Genomic DNA, 23,955 nt, shown 5'->3' on the forward strand with positions numbered 1-23,955 from the left:
AGTCTCTTCTGGGTCGGGGGGGTGGGGTGGATAAAAGATTGGGGTGGTTCAGTCAGACCTCTCCTGTTGTGAGAGGTTAACAGAAATAGAAGGGGGTGAATAGTGAGAGAGTCTAGGTCTCCTCTCCTTGTGACATTTCCCACCTGGGCTCTTGGGCTGCTTGGTCTTCTGGGAGGATGGAACTCAGGAGGCTGAGGTTGAGATAGCTTCCTGAGTTTAGCTGCTGCGATTGGCTCATTTTTACAATGATTTAAATGGGGCTTATCTCAAAGTTAGACCAAGATTAAGGATTTGAGAAATGGCCACAGTGATGCTGGTTGCTGAGGCTCTACTGGAAAGAATGCCTTCCTCTGGCTATCGGCCACTGAAGCTCAGTTCCTTAGAGTCGGGAGGACCAGGAAGTGGTATCTGAAGCAACGTGTAGGAGCTGTGGTAGTCTTGTAAGAAAGCCTGGTCACTTGCTCTCTTACATCTTAGAGCTAGTAAGCACAAGTTAAAAGCTCTGATGGGAGTGAAAGAAAGGAGACTGTAGCAAAGACTCTGTGTACTTGCTCAAGCCAGGTGAGGAGTTCAGCTGTCTGAATTTGCACCAGGAAGAAAAAAAGCGTTCATGTCCCACCCTACTCTCATTTGCTTGGTGGGAGATGATCTTTTGTTGCATAGTAGTGGTTTTGTTAATGAAGTTATGGATTTTCAAAGACTTTTTTGCCCTAGTTTTTCCAGATCTAGTATTTTGGCCTGCTCCTTTAGGCTCAGGCAATAGACTGTGTCCTTGATTATTTTAGTATTCTAAGTCTGGGTATTTTTAAAAGATGGTATGCATTCACTAGGATTTTTCCTCATTGGGGAAAAAAAAGCCTTCCCCAGGCTGCTGATATAATAGCACTAAATCACCCTCATCCCGCTCTAGCATTCACAGGACATTCACGGTAACTCCATCTGGCTTCCTGCTTTCAAGTACTTAAGCCATTTTTGACTATCAGAATGGATGGAAAATTAGTTTTTTTCCACTTGTTAAAAAATACAAACAAGACTATTTCTGTGCTTTCCTTTTCCTTCTCACCTGTTATCTAGAAATATAGCCTAAACTGCCCAGTGAGTAAAAGTATTTCTTCTTAAACCATCAGTGGGTGTAAGTAAAATGCAGTGTTTCCCATGTTCAGACATTGCCTATTAGTTTCAAGGTTTAGGGGATCCATCCCTTCCAGCTGCTAATCCATCTTTCCAGGAGCCCTGACTCAGACACAGACCCCTATGCTGGAGCCATTTGTCTTAGGAAGCCCTTGGCTCCAGCCAGTCCTTGTCTTTCTCTCAAGGTAAGTGAAGTTAGATCAGAACACCTCTGACAGCAGGTATTTCATCGTTAATGAGGAATCCCAGTATTTATGTTTTATTCTACAAGTAAGAAAACTGAGGCCCAGAGAGGCTGAGTGACTTGCCCAAGAAATTCTAGAAGTTAGTGGAAGCGCAGGAACTAGAACCCAGATCTCCTGATTCACGGTCACATTTTCCCCACTCTAACAGTCAAAGGACTGAATTCCCAGTGCTAAAATTAACTCAGCTGGTTAACCTTTCTGCGTATTCCCAAAAACATTAGTCACGTATTGGTGAAAAAGAACCCACCATGTGCCAAGCTATGTGCTGGATACTGTGGAGAGACGTGGACTATCTGTTAAGTGTGAACCCCTTTTTGTATCTTTTTTGTTGAATGTCTGTCTCTATAGCCAGGCTGTAAAGCCCTGATGAGGGCAGGGCTGTGTCTGTCTGTTTTACCAGTGTACCCTGGCATGCAGCACACACAGATGCTCAGGAAGTACTGCAGAAGGGATAAATAGCAGGGACAGAGCCCCTGTTCCCAGGGATCATCAGCTAAAATCCGTGGTTCAAAAGCAGCTAAACACAAACATATTGTATTTCTAAATATGCTAAGGAAGCTTAGATGTTTCCTTAGCTCCAAGCAGAAAGCTTTCATAAGCTGGAGAACCAGGTCTGTAGGGAACAGGAAGCCCCAGCTACCTTCTCTGGCCTTAGGAGACATGGGTAGAACGTTGGGAGAAGATGAGAGATTTAGGTTGTATCCCTGAGCCCTGGAAAATCACTTAGAAGTAGTCGCACTTGGAAAATAAAATAAGGAGAGGGCATGTCTATGGCCATGCATTGTAAACCAGAATGTTCTGACTCTTCTAACATGGAGCAGTGACAAGAAGGCAGCCATGTGTCCTCCATGAGCTGCACTTCTCTTCCTCAATGAATTCATCCACTGGTATCTTTGAATTTATAGATGTTATCAACAGTATTAAATCTCCCTCTAACTATGCTGGAGGGCCAGGGAACTCTGGTTTGCAAGGGTCAGGAGAACACATTATGAGGAGAAGAAAGCAAACAAAATGAACTGATCCACATAAACTGAACCACAGTCAACAGAGGAGCAAGCAAGGTTGGCTGTGGCATTGAGGAGCCTCACAGAGGTCAGGGTCATTATGGCAATGGATTCCTAGAAAAGTGCTCCCATCTTCCTTTTCTAATCCAGAGGAGTAATGGCGACAATGCCACTGTTGGGCTGGGTAGATGAGGAAACGTAACCACTGAAGGACCATGACAGATTGGCTTCTGGAGTAGTGGGGCCCTGGGGCACCCCTCCAACCACCTCATGTGTGTTTTGTATGGTATGGTGTGGTAATGGAGTTTAGACCTTAAAAACGGACACACCTGGGAATTACTTTCTGTGTCATGTTGCATAATTTACTGCGCCTTAATGTCCTGGTCTGTAAAACGAAGATAATACTTCCCATCTCATTGGATCATTGTGAAGATTAAATGTATTTATTTAACACCTGTTAGATATTCCGTAAAGGTTAATTTTCCACCATTTCTAGAGGGGAAGTGAAGGTTTAGATAATAAGAGTACATTTTGTAATTTAGAATGTTCTTACTCTTCTAACACGGAGCAGTGGTAACAAGGCTTTAACAAATTCAAGTTCAATAGCAAATCAAGGTGACAACCTTTGAATGTCTGCTCTCCAGTTTCGTTCATAACGCTAATTAATCATTAGCATATTCTTCTCTGTGCCCTGCTAACGTGATTTAGCGCCTACCCTGTTGGTTTTAATTCGCCCATCCATAAACAGAACAACTTGACTCCCCTTTCCATTTGCTAGCCGTACAATTTAAGGCTTAGATATTTGTTGCATTGACTTGTGGGTTATTTTATTATTTAATGGGTTATAATCCATTTCTATCATTTATTCATTTTAGTTCTCAAATAATACTCCATTGAGCTAGTAGCAGCCTAAAACTTAGAGCTTTAAAGACCCTTTCATGCCTTTTCTCCTAACCTTCTCGATCAGGTTAGAAGTCCTCAGTCTCCATCAATATAAATAGAAACTCAGTATTCAATTTGGCAGCGGATATTGGCGATGGCTGCACACGATTGATGTAATTGGTGGCAGTGAATTGTACACATGAAAGATGTTGAACTGGCAAATGTTGTGTTATCTATATTTTTATAACAGTAAAAGAAAAAAGTAGCCATGTCTTCCCCACCAAAAAAAATAATAAATCCTATGTAGCACAGTTCTACCCTGACACACTTGGGGTCACCATGAGTTAGAGTCAACTCAAATGCCAAATCATTTAAATTTTAAGTACTTCTCAAGCCTTTGGTATTCACTGCTCAGATAAGCATCACCAGACTGTTCATAGCTATGGAAAGAATATCGAATATATTTTTGTCTGAAAAAAAGTCCTCAGTTTCTTCAGTTGTTCTGTATATTAATATATTTTCAAACCCTTCCATATCTTGATTGCCTTCCTCTGGATTTACTCCAGTGTATAATAATCAACATAAAGCAGGGCATCCAGAATGGTACATAATATTACACGTGGGATCTAGTTAATATTGAATACAGCTCCTTGTTCTAGTTGTTAGGTACGACCGAGTCGTTTCCGACTCATGGTAACCCTATGTACAACAGAACAAAACACTGCTCGGTCCTGTGCCATCCTTATAATCGTTGTTATGCTTGGGCTCATTATTCCAGCCACTGTGTCAATCCACCTCATTGAGGGTCTTCCTTTTTTCCACTGACCCTGTACTTTGCCAAGTTCTAGAGCTACTGATAATAGTATCCTTGCTAAGATGGCCCACCATTTTTAGAAAGTGTTCAATGTTGGTACATAAAATCTCCGTGCCTTTTCTCACAGAATGCTCTTAGTTGGGGGGTGATTTAGTAACCTGAATGTAGGACTTCTTTATAGTTATTAGATTTTTCACTCATTTAAATCCATCCCAATGTTCCAGCATGTTTTGAATATAAATTATTATATCCAATATATTAGCTATGTCCCCAGCATTATTGGGTAAATGTGCCTTCTATGTCTTCATCCAAGTTCTTGCTAAAAAGACAAGATTGAGGACAGAAGACCAATGCCTGGCCCTCCTTCTCATTTCTCACTTAGGTTTTGGCACTTGGAAACCTCTTGGCCTAACTGTCTTTGAGATCTCCAGTCAAGGAAACCCCACTGCTTTTCTCTATAGCAGAGGAGCCGGGATTGTTTACTTCAGTTGTAAAATCCTCCCTTGAGGAAGACACAGTCTAATATCTTAATTCTTCATTAAACACTGGTAAAGTTAATGTGTCTACCTTAGTAAATGACATTAACAGCTTTTCCCAAAGTTGCTTTTGTTCAGCCCTCAGATGAGTGTGAATAATTAGACTCTACCTTATGCCTGTGCAATGCAAAAGCGTTATTTCCCTGAAGGAAAACGTGTGTCCTTACTTTGTTCCATAGTGGTCTGAGGCCTTCCTTCTTCCATCTAGGCCTATATTCACCCTACTCTGAGCAGGGCATCCCATTGTAGAGAGTCTCTTGCCTATATGTGTATTATGAAATGATGGGGTTTTGCAACTATGACTTAAAAAGAAATCCAGAATTACAGAATTTGGGTCAAGCAAGGCTGAGTTATGAGATGACAGCAAAGAAGCATCTTGTTGTTAGCATGATGGATGTCTACGGAGTAATTTCCCACTAATGAAACTAAAGCGGCCATCTGCAGCATGACAGTACCCATGCATGTATTTACCATTGAAGTGAGGCATGTTGGAAACGTTCAGTAAGTGCTTATTGAGTTGAACATTACAAACACACCCTAGTAAGGAATACTCTCCATCCAGAAATCACCATGAGTTTCTAGACATGTCCATCCTGGCTGGAGACAGGGGAATTGAAGTGAAATTGAGTTGCAGGTGTCGTTCTCTACAAAAATTGTAAGGGAGGGAACATTGCTGAACATCCCAGGGCTGATGTGTGATTTGAATAAGCAATTTCAGTAACAAGCTAATGCAACCTGAGATATAAGGTGGGCTGATAATGGTGATGTCCTGAAAGGGGACAGGGAAATAGAGTTGTGGAGAAGCCTGAAGATTCAGGATCTAACTCAGTAGTTGTTACTTTGGATTGTCCAAGCAATGTAGTGAGTCACGTTTTGTTTTACTGATTGGGAGGAAAGGCTCAGTTCAGAGATGGTGAGGGCCCAAGTAGGGGGGAAGTTGGAAGAGTCCTGTGAATAACTAGCGGCAATAATGATGCTTATAACCAGGGGCATGACAGCCTGGCCACAGAAGGCTTCTGGGAATAGAGCTCCCTTAGAGCTGCACCTGGCCCACCAGAGCCCAGTATCCTAGCACCTGCACACTGGGAGCACACAGCAGACCACTAGGTGCAAGGCGGTAGTCAGGGAGAGGCTGGCGAGGGCCTAGCACCTGTGTTGGTGTCTTCCTGCCGTTTTCATTCATGCACCATGTTGATGACTGTGGTAAGCACTGTTCTCCACCTGGGAGTACAGCAGTGAAAGAGACCAAGGCCCTGCCATCACGCACCTTGCATCCTTATAAGGGAGAAAGGTAGACAACCAGAAAGAGAAAAGCTGGCTTCCCTAGTCTGCTAACAGCATCAGAGATAAAAGACTTCTCCATTTATCCATTGCGTGAGTTTTTCTCCTAAGGAAGAATGGGTTAATGCTGCAATTGGAAGAGCTTGAATCAGATGTAAGAAAATCTTTTTCCTATAAGGATTAGTGCTGACACCCCTGTGTTGACACAGACAACTGAGGGAAAATGGAATCTCTTCATTTAAATGCGCTCATAACTAGAAAGGAAACCCTGGTGGTGTAGTGGTTAAGAGCTACGGCTGCTAACCAAAAGGCCAGCAGTTGGAATCCACCAGGCGCTCCTTGGAAGCCCTATGGGACAGTTCTACTCTGTTCTGTAGGGTCTCTATGAGTCAGAATCAACTCGATAGCAGTGGGGTTTTTTATAAATTAAAAAAAAAAAGCCAGAAACAGCCCATAGATAATAGAGATGGGGAAGCAGCTACTTGAGAATGCAGGGAGGACGGAGAGCATCCTGGGCCAGTTCCCTAGTAGTAGAGCCTGAGGCCGAGATTACTGAGCACAGGCCGTGTCTTAGTCATCTAGTGCTGCTATAACAGAAATACTATAAGTAGGTGGCTTTAACAAATTTATTTTCCTACAGTTTAAGAGGCTAGAAATTCAAATTAAGGCGCCAGCTCTAGGGGAAGGCCTTCTCTCTCTGTGGGCCCTGGGAAGAAAGAAGGTCCTTGTCTCCTTGCAGCTTCTGGTCCTCGGTTCCTTGGTGATCTTCATGTGGCCCAGCATCTTCCTCTCTGTTTGTGCTTCCCTGCGCCTAATCTGCTCTTTGTGTATCCCAAAGGTGATTGGTTTAAGACACGCCCTATGCTGCTGTGGTCTCCTTAATGTAACAAAGTCTTACTCCCAAATGGGATCGCATCCACAGGTATAGGGGTTTAGGGTTGACAACACATATTTTGGGGGGACACATCCATAGCAGGCAGCAGGAAACCTCGAAAGTGCTCTCAGGATGCTCAGAGCATTTAGGCTCCCGTAAAATTTCCTTGCTTCTGGTGGCAACACGTGCAAGTGGCTGTTACCTTATAAACGCAAATAGGGAAACGCAAGGAAATCCGAGGTGATTTATTGAGGATGTGTTCTCAGGAGAAAATGGGGAGGGAAGCAGGGCCCAGTGGGGAAGGAGCTGAGGCAGATGTGTATGTGGTCTCAGCCAGAGCCTAGCTCAGCCTGACCCTTCCCAGAGCTCTGGAGTAAGACCTCGGAGTTTGTGTTGCCTTGAAGCAGGGGGGCTGGCCTTTTGTGAGCTGTCAGCAGCCAAACATGCACAGGAACTGTGGCATGGGTGTCCTGGTGGGAAAGGGGATCTGAGCAGGGTGCCAAAGTGTCTCCTACAGGGAGAAAAGGTGATAAAGTAGAAGGGGGATAGGTTTTGGGGTCAGGTATGGATTCGACCCCCTCATTGTATACTAGGTGCATGACCTTGGGCAGGTCGTGTAGTCATTTTGTGCCGGAGTCTCCCTGTCTGTACAGTGAAGGCAATGCTTTCTACTTCCGGGGACTTTTGAGGACTAGCTGAGATCCTCCATGGAAGAGTCCCTGGAGCATAGGAGCCATACACTGTCTGGTGGCTGCAGTGCAGTCCTGTATGAGAACGTAGACAAAGTGCTCCCTGGAGTTTCAGGAGTCCACAGATGATTGTGTTTTGCTGCTGAAGAGAAAACCAAATGTCTGGAAATGTGGAGACTCAGCAGTGTCCAGACTAATAAAAATCTTACCAGTTAGCACTAGGTAATATTTTTCATTTGACAAATTCATAAAAACCATCAAGGTGATCCTCCCGAGGCTGATTGCCTAGAATTTTATGGGGGCCACTGGTTGCATTTAGCTGTGGTGCCTGAGCAGCAATGACCCACCCACTGGAGATCCAGGCCGTTAAATGCGCTCCATTAAAAGTAGGAAAAAAAATCAGATGAGCCTCTAGGAAGGATTCCTCAGCACTTCTGTTCCTCTGCCTTTGTCTCTGTGGGACCTGAGGGTCCGTAAAATATTTCCTTCTGGAGAGAGATTTTGCTGCCTTTCATTTAGTAACAAAATGCTTTCTAACACTTAAATAAACACCTTGAGAAGAGTATATATTGGCACTTCCTGTTACCAGGACTTGGAGCAGGTATGTCTGAAATCTAAACTTGGACTTTATACACTATGCAATCTCGAGTCTCAGTCCGACCCCACTCTAGACAGTACAGTGGGTCACAGTCACTGCGTTAATCCTAGACAGAGGCATTCTGACTTTTCTCAAGGACTTGGCAGTCACTCCAAAGTAGAAAAAACAGCATCTTCACTTTAAGATTTGAAGCTCAAATTGTGATTTTTTTTTGTAAGTTTCCTAAATAACATAAGCCTAGGACTAGGTTTAAGACTAACTTTTCTGCTGGTAGAATTCCTTCATTGCCTCTTATCTGTGGTGGGCAGGCGGCTGGAGGAAGGAGAGATGGCAGCAGCGGGCAAAAAAAAACAGCACTCCCCAGTCCTTGGTATGCCTTCTAGCCACTGCCACGTCTGAGGCCCCCTCCCGATGGCTTCCCTGTCTGTCACCTCTTCAGAAGCACAACCCCATCAATCCTCAGTGACAATGCAACACGGTATACATGTTCTGTCTTTTCCGAACATGCTGATAAAGTGTGAGGAGGTGAGGTCATGGGTTTGTCTTCACGTGCAAAGTTCCTCAGATAAATGACTGGCCTCCAGCTGCAGCATGGCACCAAAGGGGAAATACCCTTCTGCTGAAAAGGACAACCTAGACTCCTGGGCAAAATCGTTCCTAACAGCACCGTTTTACTGAATATTTTAACTGATACGCCATAGCTTGAAAACCTCCCTTGAGAAACCCATCTTGAAAATTGCCAATCACCTGGAAAGCAAATGGGTTTCGTAAAACACAGCAGCCGATGAGTAGCTTATGGAACGCAGCCAAATTGCAGGGAACCTCGAAAGCTCTGGGTCCCCGGCAGCGCTCTCAGGATGCACACAGCAATTGGCTCACACAAAACTTCCTTGCGTCTGGTGACACCATTGCACAAATACCTGTTACCTTTTAAAAAGAAACCGATTCTCGAACAGGTGATTTGCCAGTAAATTAGATCTGTGTGTGACAGCTGCAGGGGTGGGTAGCCAGCAGCCAAATTTGATTCAGAGTGAGTTTGGAATCATAAAATCTCAGAGAAGGAAGAAACCTTACAGATCATTAACTCACTCCCTTCATTCTCTTACAAAGGAACAAAGGGCTTAAGTGACCTGCTCAAAGTCCCAAACCCAGCTGACCTTAGACTCAATCCAAGTCAGTCCCGTGATTGTTAAATTGAATTAAAAACATATTACTTTTGTAGTAACATTGAAAGTTCAGCTTGTTGATCCTTGTAGCAAAAGTACCATTGCTACCCCCTCTGACTGCATCTGCAAATCCACAACGATCCAAATGAAATTACAAGGTGGTTCTGTAGCCCAGTCCAGTTTCTGGGGCTGTCAGTGGTAAACAAGAAAAATCAGCTTCTTAAGTATTAGAGCCTATCACAGACTTCTCACTACCAAGTACTTATGACTCACAAAGTGTCCTTGGTGGGGGTGTAATTCTGCCCCAGACTAGTCTTCAAGCCTCTCAAGGCAAACTTCCAGCTGGGCTCTGAGAGCTTGGCAGTGAGCTCCGGGATATGGCAAGGCTGATCCTGGCCTCCCAGCTGCCTGCAAGGAGTGAGTTTCCAGAATCAGCTCAGCTCTACCACGGCCCAACACAAATTTAAATTCTGCTTTATTTTTAAAATTCTGGTAGAAGGATAAAGCAAATCTGAGAGTAAGCCAAGATGTTAAAGTGGATTAACTGGCGACAGTCCAAGACAAACAAGGCCCAAGTGAGTACGCCTCTAGCTGCTGCTGCCGCCGGGGAGAAGGGGGCAGGAGACAGAGGATGGCATGAGTGGATGGAGGGGAGGGGAGGGCAACGCTTGGGCTATAAGCAGAGTGAAATGGCAGCTTTCAGAGCAAGGGTTTTAGTGAGTATTCTGCGTGGATCTCTGGGCATATCACTTACCCTTTTTTCTTTCTGTATCAGTTACCTTAATTCAGAGCAAAATTACAGAACCCACCTTGTCAAAGCTAGTGGTGGGGGAAACGGGCTGTGGGGAATATGCTCTGAAAGGGTTGAGCTCCTGGGTAACTGGAAGTGACATTTAGGAGTATGGAATCTGAAGATAAACTCTCTTGGTAGGTATAAAAATTAACTCTCTTAGAAACTTGAAGCAGAGATTTTGCTAGAAAGGAAGACCTGGAATAAAAGCAATGAAGAGACTAAAATAGATGAGAAAGGTCAAAAGTGGCTTTGAAGTCGTGATTCTGCTTTCCCTGGAGCTACCGTTACCTAGATGGGCTGTGCTGTGAGATGTGACATATGTTACCTGTGGCCGTGACGTTTGTTGTTGTTGTGAGTTGCCATTGAGTTGAATGTGACTCATGGTGACTCCATGTGTACAGAGTAGAACTGCTCCATAGGATTCTCAGAGCTGTGACCTTTTGGAAGCACATCACCAGGCCCGTCTTCTTCCGAGTCACCTCTTGGTGGGTTCGAACCGCCAACCTCTTGGCTAGTAGTTGAGTGCTTAACTGTTTATACCACCCACGGATTCCTGGCCATAACATTGAATTCATTTTAATAGCTTGTTGGGAGGATGAGTGGGTAAATATTACCCTGTTTCTTCATCTTGAGCTTAGATTGAAAATTCTTGCTGGCAATTTAGTGTCACTTCCTCACTGCCGATGGCTACAGCCTACCAGACTGCCACCACCAATGTGGTAGACAGATAATGGGGATGGATTTAAGGATGCGGATGGAGCACTTAGGTGGGAGCCCTGATGGCACAGTCATTAAAGCGCTCAGCTGCTAACCAAAAGGTCAGCAGTTCGAACCCAGCAACCAGCTCCACGGGAGAAAGATGTGGCACTTAGGTGAGGAGCCCTGGTGGTGCAATGGTTAAAATGCTTGGCTGCTAACCGAAAAGTTAGCACTTTGAACCCACCAGCCACTCTGTGGGAGAAAGATGTAGCAGTCTGCTTCCGGGAAGATTCACAGCCTTGGAATCCCATGGAACAGTTCTACTCTGCCCCCTAGGAGATATGATCCCTATCGATATAAAGCAGGGCTTTGTCAACAGAAACAACTCTGAATATCCTCCATGGTGGCAAGGAGCATCAGAGAGGACGTGACTTTTGGCTCAGGGCCTCTGCCAGGGGCACTAAGAAGTGGACACCAGCTGGGGGGGAACAGCCTGCCTCTGCCCTGATAGCTCTTCTTGTCCAGAGAAACTGCTGGAAGAAGTGGCAGAGCTGTGCAGACCGAATTCATTACAGATGGTCACTCACTAGTTTCAACCCCTCACCACTACTCATCAGTCTTTTAATTCTGCTCCTGCCACGTTCCATGGAGATCTGACCCTGGCGTGTGTTGGACCAGTCACTTGCTTCTATCAGAGCTGATGTGTTGTAGAGGATAAGAGTTGAGTCTTCTAAGTTCAGAATCTTCATCTGCTATCTCTCTCTCTCTCTTTTTTAATGTGCTAATTAGTTCTGTTTGAAAGTGCTAATTGCAGAGAGATCTGCATTGACTAGAAGTTCAGGAGGGATGTTTCCCCACTCTGCATGGCCCCGTCTGATGCTGGCTGTGGAAGGCTGTGTGAATGCTCCAGTGTGCATTGCTCTCTGCTCTGTGCCAACCACAGTGGCTTCTGCGCCTCTCTGGACTTTATGATGTACTGAAAAAAAGGCTCTATCTTTTCCATAAGGAGCCCTGGTGACACAATGGTTAAGTGCTCGGCTGCTAACCGAAAGATTGATGGTTCAAACCCACCCAGAGGCTCCATGGGAGAAAGACTTGGCAATCTGCTCCCCTCAAGATTACAACCTAGAAAACCCTATGGGGCAGTTCTACTCTGTCATATGGGGTCACTGTGAGTTGAAATCTACTGGACAATGCCCAATGACAGCAATCATTTCTGTGTGTGTATCCTGTCTCCTGCTAGCCGGTGTCTCTTTAGCTGCAGAAATGGGGTTTAAAAAGTTTCGTTTACTCATTTGCTGTTGTTCACTTACACATGAATGACGTATTGACTTAGCATAGTGAATGTTAACATTTCATTATCTTTTCCTCAGGATGTATGCTATCTCTTTATCTCATTCATTAGTAATTCATTAGCCATTTCTTGAGTTCCTACTACTCTAGATATGGAGGCTGTAGTGAATAAAACACAAAGCACCTTGGTTGTCTGCTTAGCTATTTCTGTTGTACTGATGTTAGCCTAAATATGCTCAGCTTTGAGACATTTGGAATACATTCTTTTTTCTCTACCTTCACGTATGTGTCTGTGATTAACACCATTGCAGCTTTTATTTAAAAGAGCTCAGCAAGTCTTTCAAAAACATCATTTGGGAATTCTTGAAGGTTCCACTTTAAGTCCCCAGCTTTTTAATTCCCTGGTTCATAATCATTTCAAACCAGAAGACTAGATTTCCCCCTCTATCATATTTTGGCTTTCAGAAGATTCATAATTTGAGTCTGTTACATTCATGGCAGGTTGACATTCTAGATGAAGAGAAAAGATCAGAAAGTATCCATATAACCCCAAATATCTTTATATTCCTTCTGTCTCATAAAAAGCTTGGAATAGCGGAGGAAAATTGTTCTAAAAGGGGGGAAGTGAGGGGGTGAGAAGTGGGAAGTCGTTTGTTAAAGAAAGGTCCTTCAAATCGTGGAATCTGAAATCTAATGCAGACTCTAACCCACCTCACTTCCCTACCCCACTTCCCCCCACATCTAAAAATAAATAATAAGAACAGTCACACTTTTTATGACTTCTTCCACACAGGCTATTAAAGGGGAACCAACTGCTCTTTGTTGCATTCATTAGAAAATTTCTTGAAAAATCCCCAAAGGGGAAGTTTTTTTAGGATATGTTCTCTAACATTTAAAATGACAGTGCTGCCAACAGGGGAACATGAAGTCCAAACCAGTAAATTGGCTGGTTATTTTAGGGGACAGATTACTAGGAACTACTGCTAACACATGAGCAAGCTGGATGGGTGGGGGGGCAGCGGTGGCGGGGGACGGTTAATGGAGAAGAATGCAATTAGTTAGGGGCAGAATGGAAAATTATTTCAAATATATTGGATACTGGGTTCATTCTTTTTATTCAACAACATTGTATTGTGTCTTGATGACCCGATACTATAGAGAATCGGAATATCCAAGAACAGTCTCTGCCCTTGAGCCCAGTCTTCTGAGTTCAAACCCCAAGTCCTTGTATGTGATACCAAGCAGGGTGGCTAGATGTACGTAAGATGTGTTTATGAAATGACCCAGTTGGACTTAGTACTTCTTTTATGCCAGCCTCTGTGCTAGGCCTCAGGGCAGTTAGGAAGACGAAATGTATCAGCGGAGATAGATCCTTGGACCCAACATGCTACCTCTTGTAACAAAGATATGCCCACTTTGAACAACAAACTTAGCCTGGGAGTCAGGGAAGGCTTTTACAGCCAAGTGAAATCTGACCTTGGCCTCAAAGTTCACCTTCTTTTTTATTTCTCCTCTTTGTATCCAGTTTAATCCCAGAATAACTATTCTAATCAAGGAAAATACGTAAAAGAGCGGTGCTAGTGATATTTTTTTTTTTTAATGATACATCTGTTTCGAAAGAAGTATTTGGAAGTAGGCTGTTCTATTTTTTTTAAGTGGGCTGTTAGCTCTGTACATGGGAACTATTCAGATGTTCCCTTACAATCTTTACCAAAACCTTCTTATATGATTATCTAATTAAACCTATTTTTCCTTAAGCACATGTATTCAAGATTTTTTAAATGAGCTTTTGAAGCAATAATACATACACATGGTGGAAAATAGTCTAGAGACATTCTTTAAAAATACATAAACTCGCACGTACGCATACACACATACTTCTTTTTAAGACATTTTTAACTAGTAAGCCCAATATAATAAATACTGTTTCATACGTTTTTTCATGTAACAAATCTGGGCGGTCATTCCACAGCAGGACACATAGAGCCACTTCATTCTTTTTGATGGCTATAGGGCGTTCCATCACCTATGGCCCCATTATTCATTTAGCTAGTCCCCTATTGGAGCCCTGGTGGCGTAGTGGTTAAGAGCTTGGCTGCTAACCAAAAAGTGGGCCATTCAAATCCACCAGCTGCTCCTTGGAAACCCTGTGGGGCAGTTCTACTCTGTCCCCCTATAGGGTCGCTTGACGGCAATGAGTTTGGGTTTTTTTGTTTGTTTGTTTGTTTAGTCCTCTATTGATGGGTATGTGGGGTATTTCCAGTCTTTTGCCATTACAAGCAAGGCTGCAATTATATCCTTGTGCACATATAATTTCTCAAACTTGTGAGTATATTAATGGGATAACAGGATAACTTCCTAGAAGTGGAATTACTGGGTCAAAGGGCATGTGCATTTTTAATTTTGACAGACATCATCAAACCGCTCTCTAGAGAGATTGAGCTGATATTTACAGCCCCTAAGCTGTGTACCAGAGTGCCAGTTTCCCCAGATGATACCCTACAAAGTGTGCCATTGTTTTTTTTATCTTTTCCAATCTGATATCAGGTACTTTAAAAACAATTTTATTCATTGTTACTTTTAATGTTTTCTTTAACTGAGAGAATTGCAATGGTAGTATTTTCTATTCTTTTATTCCAATGCACACTATTTGATCTACATTATTACCTAATTAAGTTAATGGGCTTGTCCAATTAACTAATTGCTACTTACAACTTTAATTTCTATGGATAAAAATGCATTTCTAGTTACAAATATCTGATTTATATCAAATAAAAAATTAATGTAAAATGTATATGCTGAAAACACATTAACAGAAGTGAACATTTTAATGAACATACATGTGCCAACTATGCAGGTCAGGAAATAGAACACGGCCAGCTCTCCAGAAGCCCCTGTGTGCCCCTCCCTAGTCACAACCCTGTCCTCCTCTAGAGTAGTCACTCCCATGACATTCATAATAATAACATCCTTTCTTTTCTGTATCATTTTACCTCTTCTGTGATGTCCCTAAGTAATACAGTGTCTTTTTAAAAATTTTTACTGTGCTTTAAGTGAAAGTTTACAAGTCAAGTCAGTCTCTCACACAAAAACTTACAGACACCTTGCTACATACTCCCAACAGCTCTCCCCTGTATGAGACAGCCCACCTCCTTCCTTCACTGCCATGTAGTTTTGATGTGCTTATTTTTAAATTTTATATCAACAGGATCATACTGTATGTATTCTTTTGTGTCTTCTGTCACCTCACATTATGTTTATGGGATTCATTCATGCTGATGTGTATAGTTGTTTATTCATTTTCATGGTTGTATAGTATTCCATTGTGTGAATATACCACAGTCTAGTTATCTGTACATGTGACGTTTGGGACTATAATGAGCAATGCTGCTACAAAAGTTCTTGTATACATACCCCTGGGCATGTGTTCTTGAGGTTTTTGTGGGGGTTGTAAAGCTAGGAAAGAAATTGCTAAGTGGTAGCGTATATATGTATATCTTCAGCTTTAAAAGATATGTAACCTATCGCTTAAAATGGTGGCACCAATTTAGACTCCCACCAGCATATGTGAGATTCTGATTGCTCTACCTCCTCACCAATGCTTGATATTGTCAGGCTTCTACATTTTTCCAGATCTGGTGGGCATGTAGTGATATCTGTTTAAGGTTTTAATTTGCATTTCCCTGATTGCTAGTGAGGTCGTCTCCTTTTCGTATCTTTATTGGGCATTTGAATTTTTTCATGTAATGTCCTGGTTCAAGTCTTTTGTCTAAGTATCTAGTGGGTTGTCTGGTTTTTTGTTTTTTCTTATTCATTTTTAGCTCTTCTTCATGTATTCTAGATATTAGTCCTTTGTTGATTTCACCTGTTATGAATATCTGCTCTCACTCTGTGGCTAGTCTTTTCATTCTCTTTATTGTATCTTGATAAACTTAATTTGACATTTTGAACACAATTCCTTTGTGTGCTAGAGGCTCTTGTGATGTGATATATGGTTAGTATTTTAAAATACAATTTACCATTTATTTCTCCACAGAATAATACAGCAACCTGAAAATTTAATGTATAATGCAGATTTCTGTCAATTCCTTGGTATACCTCTATTTTAATGAAAGAATAAGAACCAGTTCACATTTAAAAAATGTATCTGTTACATGTTACTTTATACATTGACAGGTAATAGAGTTAAAGGAATGAAATTTAGAAAAAAAAAGATGATAAATATATTGGGTTTGGAACCCAGCTGTTTGACAAACAGATCTAAGGCCTAGGAAGGAAGGCTTTATATAGCAAAAATAAACATCTCTGCTCACAGGAAAACCTTTTAAGCCCCAATTTTACATGTCATTCTTACCATCTTAATCATCTAGTTACTCAGCCCACAGGAAAATTAGAAGAGGAGAGAGTTACTTCTACACAGGCACACTAACAGCCACAAAGGTTGAGCTACTGACAACCATGGAAGAAGCAGAAAAATATGTAGAACAAAAATTGGCTGAGAAATTAAAACCCCAACAGTTTGGTTCCATTTAATGCCGATACCAAGCTTTTTTTTTTTTTTTTTTTTTTCCTACTGGTTTGACCTGTTCTGAAGACATCCCTATACCATATTGTTACTTGTGTTGCAATTTATAATTACGAACAAAAGGGTAAATTGTGTTCAGCATACTCTGCTTCAGAAGTTAGGGGTGTAAAAATCTCCACAAAAATGGTTAAAGTGGGAAGAAAAAATGTTGGTATTTACCTGTGGTTGTCAAGAAAATTTGGTAATCCAGGCAGGCACATTTCCAAAGGTTCTAGAGAGCTGAAGTTATGTTGACTATGGTTTACATTAGACAAGTGAGTTGTAAAGGTCAAACTCAACTTTTCTTAGCCCTAGCCATTGACTGCAGAAGGCTGATAGTTCACTCCTTTGACATTATTGAGCATCTGTGTGATCCACCCTGGTCCAAGCCACTGTCCTGTCAAACGTGGCCTCTGGAAGAAACCTCCTGACTCGTCTCTATGCAGTCACTCTTAATTCCCTCCGGTTTCTTCTTTACTCTGCAGCCAATGTGATCTTAAAATGAAAGCTCTCCTTATCACGCTATAGCTTCAAGCCCTTGCGTGGCTGCACTTTGTTCATACAATCAGTACCAAGATCCTCAATCTGACCTATGAGGGCTGCATGATCTGGACCTTGCCCACTTCTGCAGCTTCACTGGAGCTGCTCTTCATCTTGTTTCCTGCCCTGTAACTTCCCTGACCTTCCTTGAATATATTAGGTTTCTTCCCATAGGCCTTTGTGTATGCTATTTCCTCTGCCTGGAAAATTGTTTCTCCGCCTACCCCAAATACCTCAGTCCACCCTTTTTCTCTCTCTTCTTTCAGATCTCAGCCTATCCGGACCCCCCAACTTAGTCTTCTCCCCAAATCATATCTCTCACAGTACCCTGTACTGTTTTTTTCTTGGTATCTATCACCATTGGAAATTATAGAAGTATTTGCATGGTTATGGGATGGCTTCCTCCAGGATACTTTAAGCTACACGAGAACAGACAGACGTGTTTGTTTTGTACCCCCATTGTATCCCAGAATCTATAATACTGCTGACTCATACAAGGTATTCAGTAAATATTTGTTAAGTGAGTAAACAAACTTATTTCCAAATTAACACAAGGTAATATGTTTGGCATTGTGGGCATTCTAGAGAGATCTAGAAATTGTGACCAAATATGAAGGAAAGAAAAGCTTCCAGTTTGGGAAGCTTAGAGAAGGCAAGGCATAAGACATTACAGAATTACTAGGTTACAGAATTACTGAATGGGTAGAATTTGGCAAGACAGCACTGGTGTTAGGGCTGTGGAGAAAGGTCATTCCAAATGGTTCAAACAATAAGATCAAGGGAGAAAGGAAAACATAGGGTAAGTTTGGGGCATGAAGAGTAAGTATGCTTAGTTGAAGTTCTGGGTTTGTGAGATGAATTGTGGAAAATAAAACTGGAATGATTGGTTGGGTCAGGTCATGACAGATACTGGATGGCATTCAAAGGAACTGAGACACACTGAGGATTTTTATCATGACAGTTACAGGATTACTTTTATCTTTACCTTAACGTATCATTGTTGTTTTATTCTCTCATTCTTTCTCTAGACTTAGAAAGAGGCTAATGTTAACCTATCCGCAGTACTCTGAATCTCACCCTTTATACCCACCTCTGGTATTTCAGTTCAACACACTCTTCTCTTTCCCAATATCGTCAAGCACTTCGTTTCCCTCTGCTGCCTAACACACATATGATACGTTACTTCATGCTCCCGATGAAGCATGTACTTGAACTGCTACTCCTGATTCTTCCTTCTTTAGATCCTTCCCCACCTAGAACTATAGTTTTTGTTGCATCAATTCTGAAGTCCGTTACAAAAATTCTGAGATTGTATCTCTGTACTGACTTTACTCCTAATGGAAGTTTCATGTTCATTTCCTTGTCCCTTCAACAAAAAAAAAATTTTTTTGGGAGCACCTACTATGTGCCAGGCATTGTTCCAGGTGATGGAGATGCAGTAGTGAAACAAAATAGGCCAGCCCCCACCCTGATGAGGGCTACATTTACTGAGGCGCCAGAAAACAAACCCAAACGTAGAGCCCCATGGTGACATAATCAGTGCTCCTGCTGCTAGACGTTTCCAGTTTGATGCCCTACGTTTTCTCAACCTTAGCGTCAGAAAAATCACTTCTTTTTCTCTCAAACCGGCAGCCTAGGTTGAATTCCTTATTCTGGGCAGGAGCAACATCCTTTTCGCGGATACCCAGACTTAGAACTGTGGATTCGCCTTTGGCATATTCTCTTACAAGCAGTCTGTTGCCACGTCTTTAAAACTAGTCCCTCAAGATATCTTTCACACCACCTGTTTATAACTACTTCCAGGAGCTCAGCCCTGGTCGAGCCTTGGCAACTGTTTGCTTAAATTCTTTAGGAGCCTCCTCAACGGCCTCCCTATTCTCTGGGCTCTTGCCCTTGCTTTGTATGGTTCCTGCTGACACCGGATTCATCTTTAACATTTCTTTTAACATCTCAGTCACCCATTAAAAGCCTTCAATAGTAGCTCATTTACTTAGATAAAGTACAGGCCCAACTCCAAAGACATTTATATCGTTTTCCTTCCTAGCCAGGATCCTTTAGAGACCTTTATTTGTTCTCCCTTATAAACACTTTCGGAAACCCTGGCAGGGTAGTGGTTAAGTACTACGGCTGCTAACCCAAGGCTCAGCAGTTCGAATCCGCCAGGTGCTCCTTGGAAACTCTGTGGGGCAGTTCTACTCTGTCCCATAGGGCCGCTATGAGTCGGAATCGACCCAACTGCACTGAGTTTGGTTTTTGGTTTTTTATACATACTTTCAGTGAATCTATATTATGTTGAATCATATGAAGCTGCCATTTTTGTGGCTCCATAATGGTTGTTGAATATTAGCAATTTCATATGCTTCAACCTAACCGTACTTAACAAATAATCAGTTGCCCGTGATTGTATGTTATATTTTGAGTTCCTTAACAATTGTGTCTTGGTTCTAACGATGCCTTTATCTATACTGTCTACCACAGCATCTGTCACATAGTAAATAATGGCGATTGAATACCCTCCACCCATGTCAAGCTTTGCTTCTTCTGCTACCATCTCATACGAACTTTGCCTAATCATATCTGAACCACCCTTCAGTGCCAGCCTGATTCAGGCCTCCTTAATGGAAATGCTTTGCACTTCTCCACATTGATCCCCCCACCTCTGAGCTACCTATACTGATATTGGCACATGTATGCTTTCCTTTGCATTTGTCACATTGCTTAGCGTGAAGCTGCCCACTTAACAATGAGTTGACAGATTTGCCTTTCTAGCCCTTGCCTTTCACCTTGGGATAATGCAGTACCATATTTCCAACTGTCTATGGCATAACTACATTTGGATGACTTATTATACTCACTAAACTAAAATGAAACTCACCGTACACCATCCCCCAATCGGCTCCTTTTCCAATGCTCCCCCATCAATAGCTTTACATCTAAGCCACGTGGACTCTCCTTCATTCTCTATTCTCTTCCTCAGCTTTTCATTGGATCACTGCATTGGTCGCACATTACTCAGCCTGGCTTTATATCTTACTATAATATATAAACTCTTTCCCTTGGGAGTTTCAAGAGGATAAACATGTACCCCAAACCTCAGTAACATTTTCTGGTACCTAATCAACTCCTTTTTTTTTTTTTAATCAACTCAACCGGAGTGGGTTTTAGGTCCCTCAGGGTCTTCCTCTCTCCTGCGCCCCTTTGCTGTCTGTATACATCTCCTCTAATAAGTGTTCTCCAGGGTATGTGCCATTATCTCCACTAGACTCTAAAGATCTTGCAGACCATGAGCTCCTTTGCCTGCCAGCCTATACCTCATCACCGGGTCTCCAAAATTATTTCTCTGTTCTGACAGATAAATTCCTGAGCTCACAAAGAATGTGGTTGGAATATACCTTCGTCATTAGACTGATTCCAAGAGTCCCATCCCTTGGCATTGTGCTAGACAGTATCTTTTTCCAGTTGGCTAATCGTTTCCCACGGGTTAGTTTTTGACTACAGCTGAGTCATAAGATCCATGAAGATGAGACTCACGTGTGATACCTTGTGGTGTCTGCACTGTGTTGAAGTAGAGTTAGGCATTCACAGAGAGCATGCAAAAAATACTTGTTGAGCGAAGTGTGTTATGTATATAGCTTCTGTTTGTGTCTATTTATGAATTTATCTGTGTCTCTGAACGTAATTCCCATATATTCTGTAAGAAGTATTCATGTACCTGGTTTGGAAGGCAGGAATATCTTAGATATTCTCCCTGGGCCACAAGCCCATGACATTATAGCCTGGTAAGTTATGTGCTCTGAAGGCTCCTGGCTATGTCTGGCACAGGTGAAGGGCCTACTCAAGCTGCAGCCTGGACTAACTTTTCTTTCTCACCTGTTTTTGGGTCTTCCTTTTCCCTCTCAATATGGAAGGCTAATTTTTCTGTTAAACATAAAAAAAAAAAAGAATATGTGTCTATGTGTGTGCATGTATATTTGTGTTTATGTATGCATATATTCATATATATTATATGCATGTATGTACATATGAAGGAAATATACCAAAATGTACATAGTGGTTATTTCTGAATGGTGGCTTTTTCCAAAGTCTCTAGGATAAGACATTACTTTCATTAACAACAACAACAACAAAAAACCCTAGTAGATGTTATTTTTGAAAGGACCAAAGAAACAAGATTATCAGATGACTGCTGAGGTCCACCCTCTGTGTGAGCCGAGGGTAAGAGAACAAGCAGGTGCCCAGTAGGGAGCAGGGTGATCTACATCCCAGCATCTCGAGATTAGAGACAGTAACCAGAGTGAACCTGGACTCACTTGCAGGATGGACCAGGGTTGGGAGCTGAGGAACTAGCCACTTTGTTTGCTTGAGAAGGTCAGGAGCCTTGGACTGAAGGAAAGAGAAGGGAAACCTAGGGTGTGTGGGGGATGGAAGAGGGATGAGTTCCTTGGGGTTTTCCCCAAAAGTCAGTGGTCTGGAGAGGTGTGGAAAAGGAGAAGAAACTTTTAAAGTATACTTTCAAGCTGATGAAGAGATTTCATGAAGAGCCATGCAGTGAGACAGAGAAAACGCAGGCCTGTTTCAAGCTTGGCTTAACCCACTATGATTCCAGAGAGAGAGTTTCCAGAGCTACTCAGCGTGGGGTGCTGAACTCGGGTTAGGAGGGCTCAGAAGGTGCTTGTCAAGGAAATCAGCTACCACTACACAGGCAGCAAGGCTTCACACTGGAGGCAGTTCATGGTTAGGTCAAAACAGGCCCTCCCTCCTCGCGCCACTCCCTCCCCCACAGTCTCAGGACAGAAGGAACGTTTTCTGATAAAATTTCTTGGTAAAAAGGCAGTTTTTAATCTTTCTGAACTTGGAAAATAAAACTACATGGAGCAAATATTTTCAAGGATGTTTCTCCCACACTGCCTAGTTTCATAGTTCTCTCAGAGGGTTCATTGAACAGAGGGAGAAAGAGGAGAAACACAGGGAGATTACGTATTCCTCCTTGTGACTGATTTCCTCCTGCTGGGGCGATGGTCTGGAGGTGGGGAGGGCCTGGCTTGGCCCTCAGGTGGGAGCTAACAAAGCTTAAGTCTGCATCACCTCTTAGGCCTTCCTGGTCAACACTGAGCAGCTCAACCCCTCAGTAACCTTCTCACTGAATTCAGCAAGATGAGGAGCCCGGGGGTCAGCAGGACCCACAAACACAGACATCCAGATACCAAAAGGAGAGCCTTCAGGCAGAGTAGGAAGCAGGAGAGAACAAATAAGAAAGTCCCAAAATCAGTCCGTGAAAATATGTTTCATGATGTTTGTGTCTTCTCTATGCACTATTCAATATTTTTGCCACGTTGTGCATTCTGATGGAAAACCCCCAGTTTGGGCTCTGGTCTGAAACTTGAGGTGGAGAAAGGTTCTTTTAAGCCAGTTAATATGGTACTTGTAGAGTTCCCTGTGCGTAATGGAGGAACACAAAAAGAACACGTAAGGCCCACACCAAGGACAAAATCTCCCCCATTTGGTGATGCCATTGGGTAGATGGAAGGAACACCTGAGCAAAGCACAAAGGATGCCTGCAAGGAAGCCATCCAGAGCACAAACAACCGAGAATAACAACTGCCTTTCTTACTGAACTCCTAATGCGTGCGTGGCATTTTACATATAGTCTCTCACTTAATCCTCACAACTCTTCAAGGTAAGTATCATTACCCTCATTTTGCAGATGAGGAGAATGTCACTTGGAGAGGTTAAATAGCTTGCCCAAGGCCACACAACAAGAAAGTGGCAGAGCTGAGATTTGATCCAGGGTATTAAAAAAAAATTTTTTTTATTTCTGACGTCTACTCTGCACATTTACCTTCACCTCCAGGTCCTTTAAAGAAAATAGTTGATTTGGGCAAAAATTCAGAAAGTAACAGCTTGGCCTAAATGGTATAAATTCTAATATTTTCCTCTCCTGATCAACTGAATTAAACAGACTTGAATTAAAAAAAAAAAAAAAAAAGAATGTTCTGTGTTCTACATCTTGCATGTGTCATTGCTCACTGCCGTCTGAGTCTAGGACAGCATTAGGTGAGGCAGGAATTTAGAGGAGGCTGTTCAATGAGTGAGTTTATTGTATCTTAGCCAGGGGGAGCTGTTATTCAGCACATCCTTGCCTCTTTGGCTTCCTAATCCATCAGACAGAGGCCTTGAGAACATAAAGTCAACTGAAGATGCATGGTAAACTGTATTCCAAAATAGCTGCCTCAAATCCTCTTTGGAACAAGAAAAGGTATAATCTATAACATAGTAATATTTTCTCCATTTGTGGCAATTTTTGTACCACTGGATTCCAATGTTGTCTCTTGTGCACCCAGTGACTACAGAACATCTCTCTATAGCTTAGAAAGCTCATATTACGGGTGTCTAGTGTTAGAACAGAGCCCACTATATTACATAAGTAAGATGTTTATATGAATGAGTTTGAACCTGAATAAGGGGCGGATGGGGGTAATCTCAACATAGCTCCCTGCCCTCCCCTCCAAAAGAAGGAATGTTGGAGAGGTCTAGCTAATAAAGCTATTAACTATCCTATAAAGCGGGCCTCACTGATTCTCGCCCTTGTGGAAAATGCCAAAGATTCAGTACTTCTGGACAATGTGTGAAAATGCAGTTAAAATGCTCCAAAGTCAGGTTTTCCAGCACTGGAGTGATTGGAACATAGAAAAGGCCTCTGGGCTAAGAATTCCACAACAGGTGGCCCTTAGAATTACCAGACAAATATTTTTAAAAGCTGAATCAACAGTCCAGAGGTATAGGGTGATTGGCTATAGAATAACCAAAAAACCCGTAGAATGTATATGTGAATTCCAAGCTAAAAGC

The 23,955-nt window shown here is 42.4% G+C and overlaps 1 protein-coding gene across 22 annotated transcripts in view; it reads left to right on the forward strand.

The window, feature by feature from the left end:
- KALRN (kalirin RhoGEF kinase) overlaps positions 1 to 23,955 on the forward strand; it is a 792,110-nt gene that overhangs the window by 552,565 nt on the left and 215,590 nt on the right. The window contains exon 1 of one of the 22 annotated variants that reach the window (XM_049878648.1): positions 54 to 9,795. The exons of the other annotated variants lie outside the window; for them this stretch is intronic. Coding sequence (XP_049734605.1) covers positions 9,748 to 9,795 — 48 coding nt within the window. The 5' untranslated portion in view covers positions 54 to 9,747. Of the gene's footprint in view, positions 1 to 53; positions 9,796 to 23,955 lie in introns of those variants that run through there. 22 annotated transcript variants of the gene reach the window in all.

The sequence above is a fragment of the Elephas maximus genome, chromosome 1 (genome assembly GCF_024166365.1).
Source record: "Elephas maximus indicus isolate mEleMax1 chromosome 1, mEleMax1 primary haplotype, whole genome shotgun sequence".
Lineage (NCBI taxonomy): Eukaryota > Metazoa > Chordata > Mammalia > Proboscidea > Elephantidae > Elephas > Elephas maximus.